Raw genomic sequence first — 10,611 nt, 5'->3', positions numbered from 1 at the left:
TAGGTCAAACAATCTCTCTGGCATTCATATTCTAGGTCAAACAATCTCTCTGGCATTCATATCCTAGGTCAAACAATCACTCTGGCATTCATATTCTAGGTCAAACAATCTCTCTGGCATTCATATCCTAGGTCAAACAATCTCTCTGGCATTCATATCCTACGTCAAACAATCTCTCTGGCATTCATATCCTAGGTCAAGCAATCTCTCTGGCATTCTTGTTCTAGGTCAATGATTCTACCTGGCATTTGTGGCCAATCCATTTATTCTGGCATTCTGTCAGTTTTTTTTTGCAACAAATCTATCTTGCATTCTTGTCACTTTTCTTGCAACAAATCTATCTGGCATTCTTGTCCTGTTCAGTGAATCTATCTGGCATTCTTGTCACTTTTCTTGCAACAAATCTATCTGGCATTCTTGTCATTTTTCTTGCAACAAATCTATCTGGCGTTCTTGTCATTTTTCTTGCAACAAATCTATCTGGCGTTCTTGTCACTTTTCTTGCAACAAATGCAGAAGACGAAGAGGAAAGAACCGAAGCAAGTGGTGATGAGGCCACAGAAGGAGATGTAGTGCTTGATCTTCTTGTTGCTCTCATTGACCACCAGTACCTTGATGGACGCCACACGACGTTTCTTGCACCAGCAACTGGGGACACACAAACAACAGGCATTAATGGGGGAGATAGGGAGGGGGGATAGGGAGGGGAGATAGGGAGGGGGAGATAGAGAGGGGGAGATAGGGAGGGGGGATAGGGAGGGGGAGGTAGGGAGGGGGGGAGATAGGGAGGGGGGATAGGGAGGAGGAGATAGGGAGGGGGAGATAGGGAGGGGGAGATAGGGAAGAGGAGATAGGGAGGGGGAGATAGGGAGGGGGAGATAGGGAGGGGGATAGGGAGGGGGAGATAGGGAGGGGGAGATAGGGAGGGGGAGATAGGGAGGGGGGAGATAGGGAGGGGGAGATAGGGAGGGGGAGATAGGGAGGGGGAGATAGGGAGGGGGAGATAGGGAGGGGGGATAGGGAGGGGGAGATAGGGAGTGGGAGGGGAGATAGGGAGGGAAGATAGGGAGGGGGAGGAAATGAAGGAGAAGACATGGAGGGGAAGATGGGAAGGGGGAGAAATGAAGGGGAATATAGAAACGTTTGGATAGTCAAGGGGAGATATTATGTGGATTATACGAAATGGAAGATATGAAAAGGGAGAATAGAGTCGGGAATTCCCAAATTCATTGCAACTAAAACTGAAAATACTCAAGACTGTTAACTAAAACAAAATTTACTTCTAGCTTTAACTATCCAGCGTTCTTTTCTCATTTGTATCTCGCCATTAAGAAATACATAAGCACGTTTATGAGTCTGGCCGTCAGGGCTTAGACAAGGCGTGTTGGGGGGGGGGGGGGGGGAAGGGGGATAGAACTCCCCCATGAAAATATCCTGGTTTTAATATTAAATTAAAACAGCGCAAACTTTATTTGTGGGAGGGAGTCGCAGATTTTTAATTTTGATATGATGTAAGATCATCTATTTCATCGTCAGTCAATAATGATTCACTATGAAGGTAACCCCTCCTCTCTCAACCCTTGGCTACGCCACTGATATAACACCACGGTATTGGTGACGTTTTCCCGAAAGACACCGAATGTGAAAAACGCCCGAATGGGACAAATGCCCGAATGTAAAAAACGCCCGAATGAACACTGCCCGAGCTTTCGTGCAAGTGTCTTTCGTGAATTTGTCGTAGACATTATAAAATACGTTGTAGCCCATTTGATCGATTAAAGAACATTTAAAATATTAGTTTAAAAAAATTATAATAACTAAGTCACAAACGTCATTCTCAAAAAATGTAATTATGTTCATAATTTATTGTAATCTATTTTTCTTATTCTTTAATCAAGAAGCTGCATGGCCAGTTAATGAGTTACGGAAATAGATCTAAATATCTACACTAACTTTCCTAAGTTGTGAATACAATACAATTAATCTCCAACTTCAAGTAAAATAAAACAAGTGTTAAATTTCCCTCCTTCATAAATTTGCGTACATACTCTCCAAAACCTTTCTTCTTTCACCTAATTCTAATCAAAACATGACGTGACGGAAATAGAATGACGTCACCCCTGCCAACCGAGCCATCATAAATACAGAAGGTCGCGGTGATAGACCGAGAACTGTCGTTTCCGTCCTTTCCAACGGTCACACGACATCCAGCCATCTGAGGTCAGATCTAGCTCCCGAACCAACACACCAGCAAACACCATGAGGGAAGTGATCAACATACATTTGGGCCAAGGCGGCGTCCAAATCGGCAACGCCTGCTGGGAATTGTTCTGCCTCGAGCACGGTATACAGCCCGACGGGCAGATGCCCTCCGATAAGACGATTGGCGGTGGGGACGATTCGTTCAACACCTTCTTCAGCGAGACGGGCGCGGGGAAGCACGTGCCGCGGGTCGTCATGCTTGACCTGGAGCCCACGGTGATAGACGAGGTGAGAACAGGAACATACCGACAGCTCTTCCACCCCGAGCAGCTCATATCAGGTTAGTACCTCAGTTTAATTTTCTGTCCCCACCCCCACCCCGAGCAGCTCATATCAGGTCAGTACCTCGGGTTGTTTAAGTCTCTGTCCCCACCCCCACCCTCCAACCCCACCGTGCTAGTTTATGGGATACATCCCCCCCCCGTGCAGCTCACATCAGGTCAGTACCTCGGTTTGTTTAAGTCTCTGTCCCCACCCCCACCCTCCAACCCCCACCCTGAGCAGCTCATATCAGGTCAGTACCTCGGTTGGTTTAAGTCTCTGTCCCCCCCCCCCCACCCCGAGCAGCTCATATCAGGTCAGTACCTCGGGTTGTTTAAGTCTCTGTCCCCCCACCCCCCCCCCCCCCACCCCGAGCAGCTCATATCAGGTCAGTACCTCGGGTTGTTTAAGTCTCTGTCCCCACCCCCACCCTCCAACCCCCACCGTGCTATTTTATAGGATCTAATAATAATCCCGAGCTGCTCATGTCAGGCAAGTACCTCGATACATTTCTGTCCAAACCCCCACCCTCCAACCCCCACCCCCACCCACCAATCCCATCGTGCTATTTTATGGGATATGTCCCACCCCGAACAGCTCATAACAGGTCAGTACCCCTCTCCATCCCCCGCCCCCCTCCATCCCCGCCCCCCTCCCCCCCCCCCACTCCACCCACCAGCATTGTGATTTTATTGAATAGAATTTTCATCCACATTCCATCTCAAACAGCTTATGTTAGCTGAATTCCTGTGTCCGTCCCCCCCCCCTCCAATACACACACCACCTTATAGTGTAATTACATATTCATGCACATTCCACTTAGATCTAAATTTTAGATTTATTCCAGGTGAGTGCCTGGCTAAGTCCAAGTAGCTCTACGCATCAGCCCCCCCCTCCCACACCCCACCCCCACCCACCCCATTGTTTAATGCATATCCCTGTTAGATCTAAAGTAGAGTATTTCTAGTGAATGCCCAGCTTTACCCAAGGGTAACCTCCCTTTTACCCCCCACCCCCACCCCACCCCAACCACACACATACCTTGTCATTTTATACAATATAATGTTCATGCACATTACAATTTGATCTAGATTCTAGAACTAGCCTATATCTAGCTTAACACAAGGATTACCTCCCCCACCCCTACCTAGCCACGCCTTGCCGTTTTATAGAAAATAATTGTTGCACATCGCAGTTAGATCTAGAATATTTCTGGTAACTACCCAGCTTATCAAAGCTTTAGATCCGCCCCCACCCTTCCCCCACCCTCCATTTCACATATTTTGTTCTCTATTATTGTTTGCTACTTCACCGTATATCTAAGAATAGCCATGTTACCCTAGCTTTTACTCCAATTGTGACCTTAACTCTGACCCAACTTTTGACTGGAAATCTGACCCATACTCTGACCCATACTCTGACCCATACTCTGACCCATACTCTGACCCATACTCTGACCCATACTCTGACCCACACTCTGACCCATACTCTGACCCATACTCTGACCCTAACTCTGACCCATACTCTGACCCACACTCTGACCCTAACTCTGACCCATACTCTGACCCTAACTCTGACCCATACTCTGACCCATACTCTGACCCATACTCTGACCCTAACTCTGACCCTAACTCTGACCCATACTCTGACCCTAACTCTGACCCATACTCTGACCCTAACTCTGACCCTAACTCTGACCCATACTCTGACCCTAACTCTGAACCAACTTCTGACTGGTACTCTGACCCATACTCTGACCCATAATCTGACCCATACTCTGACCCACACTCTGACCCAACCTCTGTCTTATACTCTGACCCTAACTCTTACCCATACTCTGACCCTAAGTCTGACCCAACTTCTGACTGGTACTCTGACCCATACTCTGACCCATACTCTGACCCACACTCTGACCCATACTCTGACTTATACTACGACCCATACTCTGACTTATACTCTGACCCTAACTCTGACCCATACTCTGACCCACACTCTGACCCACACTCTGACCCTAACTCTGACCCATAGTCTAACTTATACTCTGACCCATACTCTGACTACCCTGACCCACACTTTGACCCATAAGCTGACCCTAACTCTGACCCTTATGTACTAGAGACAAAACCCCATCAGTCGTACCAACATGAAAATGTATCCCAGCTCTAAACGTATATCTGATCCTAAACAGTAGTAACAATAATCCTAAACCTAGCCGACCTTGACTCAGACCATAGCTTTAACCCTATGAAAAAAGTTCTGACACAATTTCTTATCTTAATCGACTTAAACCTTAACCTTAAATCAGACACTAACTAGAACGGACCCTTACTTTTACTTTAAATCTAAAGTTAGTTCTGGTGGTATATATGATACTATCTGATCCTAACTCTGGCCCTAACTAGTACTAACACGATTCCCATAATTCTCCAAGCCTCACAGAACCCACAAACTAGAAACAACCGCAGTCTACCCCTAGTTGATGCTGGTGTTAACTGATCAAATCGGACAAATCAGGAATTACAGCATTCTAAACCTTTGAAAACTATTCTGGATCTAACTAGTATTGACAATAGTCCTAGACAAACCTGCGCTGATCCCAACGTTAACACGATAAATCTAGCATGTGTAATAGCTTTCTTAATCCACCACCCGACCTAACTTTGACTCCATGATCCTAGCTAGTACTCACGGTATTTCTTACGTTAGCCGAAGCTAGCTCAGACCCTAATTTAGACCCTAACTAGAATGGAGGACAGTTTCTCTGACCGTAAATAACACCTACATAGAACCGACCCTAAATCAGACCCTACCACTGCCCCATACTCTGACCCATAGACCCTAATTAGAACTGACCTGTCCCCAAACCCGTATAAAAAACCCTAACTACAAACCAAACTAAAACTGACACTTAATTCGACCATACTTCCGACCCTTAAATAGAACCGACCCCAACTCAATCCCTAACTACCTGACCCATATTCTGACCCTACTTCTGATCCTTAAATACAACTGACCCATACTCTGACCCCAAGGAGCCTAAGTAGCTCTGAATCTTAAATTTATCAGTTACTAGTACTGGCGGTATTTCTAACCCTAACTATCACCCTAACTCTAATCCCAACCGACTTTAACTATGACCATAACTTTAACCATGACGGTATTTCTTATCTTAGCCGACTGACTTTAATTCAGACACTAACTAGAACGTACCCTAACGTTTAGCCTAAATCTGAACCTAGTTCTGATGATATTCATGATGCTATCTGACCTTAACTGATAGTAACTTATTCCAAACCCTTCCAACCCTAAAAAAGCCCCAAAAACTGATTAACTAGATGTTGATGTTAACTTTGACCAAATCTGACTGATCAGGAATTACAGCATTATACCATAGCTCATGCTTAATCTGAAAATAATCCTGGACCTAACTAGTACTGACCCTAACTGACAGTTACTAGTACTGACAATAGTCCTAGACCTACCTACTATTAGCATTACCTTAACGCGCTTAGTCATACGTATTTAATAGCTTACTTAATCCACCACCCGACCTAACTTTGACTCTATGACCCAAACTAATACTGATGGTATTTCTTACCTTAGCCGACGCTAACTCTAACCTTAACTTAGATCCTAACTTAGTCATTAACTAGAACGGGCATTTAATATGACCTTAAATGACCCTACTTCTCATCCTTAAATAGAACTGACCCTAAATCAAACCATAACTACATATGCCCCATACTCTAACCCTTAGATCCTAACTAGAACTGACCTATACTCTAACCCTTAGATCCTAACTAGAACTGACCTATACTCTAAACCTTAGATCCTAACTAGAACTGACCTATACTCTAAACCTTAGATCCTAACTAGAACTGACCTATACTCTAAACCTTAGATCCTAACTAGAACTGACCTATACTCTAAACCTTAGATCCTAACTAGAACTGACCTATACTCTAAACCTTAGATCCTAACTAGAACTGACCCATACTCTGACCCTACATCCGACCCTTAAATACAACTGACCCATACTCTAACCCTACATCTGACCCTTTAATACAATTGACCCATACTCTGACCCTAGTTCTGACCCTTAAATAGAACCGACCCTAAATCAGACCATAACTACATGTGTCTAATACCCTGACCCTTAGACCCTGCCTGTAAGGAACCCATACTAGCTCAAACCTTACATATATCACTAACTAGTACGGACGGTATTTTGGCCGAACTCTGGCCCTAACTCTTACCATAACAGTGACCTTAGCTCTGACAACGGAGTTTAACTGTAACTGTTGACTAAATCTGACCCTAGCTCTTACCATAACAGTGACCTTAGCTCTGTTATCGGAATTTAACTGTAACTGTTGACTAAATCTGACCTTAGCTCTTACCATAACAGTGACCTTAGCTCTGTTATCGGAATTTAACTGTAACTGTTGACTAAATCTGACCCTAGCTCTTACCATAACAGTGACTTAAGCTCTGATAACGGAGTTTAACTGTAACTGTTGACTAAATATGACCTTAGCTCTGACATAAACTTTAATTTTGACCCTAACTGTGGCCCTTACTGTGACCCTAAGATCCTAGCTCTGACCTTAGCTCTAACCCTAGCTCTTACAACTCGAACTATAACTGTGGTTGACTTTAAACCTGACTACGCCATGGGCGACATGCATCTAATGCCCTATATGAATACGTAAACTGGACTAAGGTTAGGGTCTTCATTTGGTTTATAGTAGCGATACCAGTAGAATGTAGCATCGATACGACCCTGTTGTGACGCTACACAAATATTAACGACGTGATCGCCATTTGTAAAGACATTATAATGCACGTAAAAATAAAACTACATTACAATTGCTGTAGTTCGGTTCTCGATCTGAATTCCGCCGGATGTAATATGCTCTTGATAGGTACCTGACTAGTAGGGGAAAAGTAAAGACCGCCAGTCATAGCAACAGATGAGCTCTACTTCATCTACCATATGGATCACAAACAACAACTGTATCGCCCTAAAGGCAGTGCATTAGTGGCTAGGGTTGGTGTCGAAAACTGGGATCACGAATCAAAGTCTTAGAGCCAGGAATAGTCAGTCGCTGGGAATAACAGAATGAAAATCCATTTTTTAAGTTCTTTACTCGTGTCTTATAAAAAGTATCCGGAAATAAAATTAACCAACCAAATTATCCCTACTATGCCTTCAATGCTGTTAGCTTTAGGCAAGTTTATATTGTAATCACTAATTATCTCTTTGAAACAGTATTGTTGGCAATGTCTATTTCTTCCCCAGCCAAAGAGGACGCCGCTAACAACTACGCAAGAGGCCACTACACAGTCGGGAAAGAAGTTGTCGATCTTGTCTTGGACAGAATCCGGAAGCTGGCGGACATGTGCACGGGCCTCCAAGGATTTTTCGTATATCACAGTTTTGGCGGCGGCACCGGCTCCGGCTTCACCTCCCTCCTTATGGAACGGCTCTCCGTCGACTACGGCAAGAAATCCAAACTTGAGTTCGCCATCTACCCCGCCCCTCAGATCTCCACAGCCATCGTGGAGCCGTACAACTCCATCTTGGTCACACACACCACACTGGAGCACTCGGACTGCGCGTTCATCTTCGACAACGAAGCCATGTATGACGTGTGCAGGCGCAACCTTGACATTGAACGCCCGACGTACACGAATCTGAACCGTATCCTGGCCCAGGCCGTGTCGTCCATCACGGCACCGCTCAGATTTGACGGGGCGTTAAACGTGGACTTGATAGAGTTCCAGACCAACTTGGTGCCATACCCCCGAATCCATTTCCCAGCTATCATCCACTCTCCTTTGATCTCAGCCGAGAAAGCGTACCACGAACAGTTGACTGTCGCGGAGATAACCAACGCGTGTTTCGAACCAGCGAACCAGCTGGTCAAATGCGACCCTCGCCACGGCAAGTACATGTCCTGCTGTCTACTGTACAGAGGGGACGTCGTGCCCAAAGACGTCAACGCTGCCATCGCCACCATCAAGACCAAACGTACCATACAATTCGTAGACTGGTGCCCGACGGGTTTTAAAGTAGGCATCAACTACCAGCCTCCGACGGTCGTGCCCGGGGGTGACCTGGCCAAAGTTCAACGTGCCGTCTGTATGTTAGCCAGCACCACTGCCATCGCTGAGGCATTTGCTCGACTGGACCACAAGTTTGATTTGCTGTATGCCAAGAGAGCGTTCGTGCATTGGTGAGTACCATAGTTAGATACTAGACGACCTCTGACCCTAAAAAAGGTAGCCTATGTATACCCGACAAACAAAATGACAATAGTCTCTAGAGGCAAATATTCGTACAAACCCATGCCATTGTTAGCGCTCAAGCCTTAAACACTTATCCAAATCTTAGTTTACTTTAACTAAGATGGAAAACTGCACTAGCAAAGACTTCTTTCAACGTCGTGGTCTAGAGATAGACCGCGCGCTTGCTAACCCGGAAGTCCCAAGTTAGAAACTCGGGCTCGAGATCGTACTTCGTACCCGAACCGAACTGTCCTATATGTCCAATCTTGGTATTCCAAAGCTCTAGGTGAAGAAAGCAAAAAACTATCGGAATCCCACCTTTCTAGCAGCATATGCTCTAGTCTACCTGGCTAATAAGCAAAAGTTTGTGCCGGTAATGTCCGTATACCAGAAATAAATGACGGCAATCTGTGTAGTATGGCGTATGAACGATTCTATGATTGCTGCTTTTATTTCAAAACATATTTAAACAAAAATATACATTTACCTCAATTAAATAATTCATTTATTGCATGCATTTTACTTATGTACTATTTCTTTTTATTTCAATGATTGTTCTATGTTTGTAATATTTCCATTATAATGTCAATGTGTTGAACCATTTTCTCTGTGTGACCAACAGGTATGTAGGAGAGGGAATGGAGGAGGGAGAATTCGGCGAGGCGAGAGAAGATCTGGCGGCTCTGGAGAAAGACTACGAGGAGGTCGGACTCGACTCCGTAGCCGGAGAGGAGGAGGGAGGAGAGGAAGAATTCTAAGTCCCCCACACTCCCCCTCCCCTAGGGTCTTTTGCTGGAACTGGACGCTCCATAATCGGTTGGTCAATACCCATGTTTTTTTTTTCACCCCTACTGGCGTTCGTAACATCTGACCATCAACGCCAAGACGTTTTTGTCCATTTTTTGCCGGATACTGAAAGATGTCGAACCTACCCACACGATTGCCGGTTGGTTTGAAATATAACGACGGCAGCTACGTGAAAAATTATCAACGGGATTCAACGTTACTCTCGGCATCTTTCAACGTCGGCGACACATGCGGTAACCGGACATTACTTCATCGGATGAACTGTTTACCTCATCGTATGAACTATGTTTTACATCATCGGATGAACTGTGTTCACATAATGGACGCGACGGGGCTAATCCCAACAGGGGCAGCGACCTGACTAAAGAATAACGGACACGGTTGAGAATAAAAAAACAAGGTGCCTTAACCAGATTGGCTGTGAAGCGTTCACTAAAGCAATGAAGACCTGAACTTTACCCAGATAAGGACTTCAACTTACCCTCTTAGGGAGACCTCGATCAACCCTTATGAAACAAAGACCTCAATTAACCTTTATAAGACCTTAATTATACCTTTATAAGACCTTAATTATACCTTTAGGAAAACACCACATTACCTTTTATAGAAAAGACCTAGATTATCCACAACAAGAACAAAAAACAGACTCTCATACATTGACACATCAATTTACAATCAACATACCGTCATCGTGTATGACGTAACTACATCACATATAACATATATGCAACATGACACAAATACAATACAAAGCTGCATCACAAAACATGTTCAACATTCTACACCGTAGACTCTATGATGGATGCCTAATAGATCCAGTTTGAATGTAGATTGTAGCGAAAGGAACACATTTACAATTGGACATGGAGTGTACACATTGTATATTGTAATGAAAGGAACAAATAAAAGAAAACACAACAGACATTCTGCGCAGTATGTTTTAAATCTCATGTCTATTTTATATGTATGTACTTCAGTTTTTAAATCTCA

At 44.5% G+C, this 10,611-nt stretch overlaps 2 protein-coding genes across 4 annotated transcripts in view; one reads left to right on the top strand and one right to left on the bottom strand.

Moving 5' to 3' along the window:
- Positions 1-334: 334 nt before the first annotated feature.
- LOC131937708 (uncharacterized) overlaps positions 335-10,611 on the bottom strand; it is a 30,884-nt gene continuing 20,607 nt past the window's right edge. Inside the window, exon 9 of the mRNA XM_059295309.1 lies at positions 335-648. Coding sequence (XP_059151292.1) covers positions 477-648 — 172 coding nt within the window. The 3' untranslated portion in view covers positions 335-476. The remainder of the gene's footprint in view (positions 649-10,611) is intronic.
- On the top strand, positions 2,094-10,545 carry LOC131937713 (tubulin alpha-2/alpha-4 chain). Of its 3 annotated transcripts, none has more exons than XM_059295316.1 (3): positions 2,094-2,542; positions 7,826-8,762; positions 9,437-10,545. In XM_059295316.1, exons 1-3 carry the CDS (start codon positions 2,260-2,262, stop codon positions 9,570-9,572), a joined length of 1,356 nt encoding a protein of 451 aa, XP_059151299.1. In that variant the 5' UTR covers positions 2,094-2,259; the 3' UTR covers positions 9,573-10,545. The 3 variants fall into 3 exon arrangements, with proteins under 3 accessions (XP_059151299.1, XP_059151300.1, XP_059151301.1); XM_059295317.1 differs by lacking the exon at positions 2,094-2,542 and adding an exon at positions 2,760-2,776; XM_059295318.1 differs by lacking the exon at positions 2,094-2,542 and adding an exon at positions 2,891-2,911.

Source organism: Physella acuta, unplaced genomic scaffold (assembly GCF_028476545.2).
Source record: "Physella acuta isolate Inbredline_101_S28 unplaced genomic scaffold, ASM2847654v3 ptg000219l, whole genome shotgun sequence".
Classification (NCBI taxonomy): domain Eukaryota; kingdom Metazoa; phylum Mollusca; class Gastropoda; family Physidae; genus Physella; species Physella acuta.
The sequence above is the reverse complement of the archived record's forward strand: the minus strand, read 5'-3'. Positions and strand labels throughout refer to the sequence as shown.

Excerpts from the sequence above, each read along its gene's own strand:
- LOC131937713 (XM_059295316.1), top strand. The coding sequence starts at position 2,260 with ATGAGGGAAGTGATCAACATACATTTGGGCCAAGGCGGCGTCCAAATC. Across the intron at positions 2,543-7,825 it reads CCCCGAGCAGCTCATATCAG|CCAAAGAGGACGCCGCTAAC; the intron begins GTTAGTACCTCA and ends TTTCTTCCCCAG. Across the intron at positions 8,763-9,436 it reads AAGAGAGCGTTCGTGCATTG|GTATGTAGGAGAGGGAATGG; the intron begins GTGAGTACCATA and ends TGTGACCAACAG.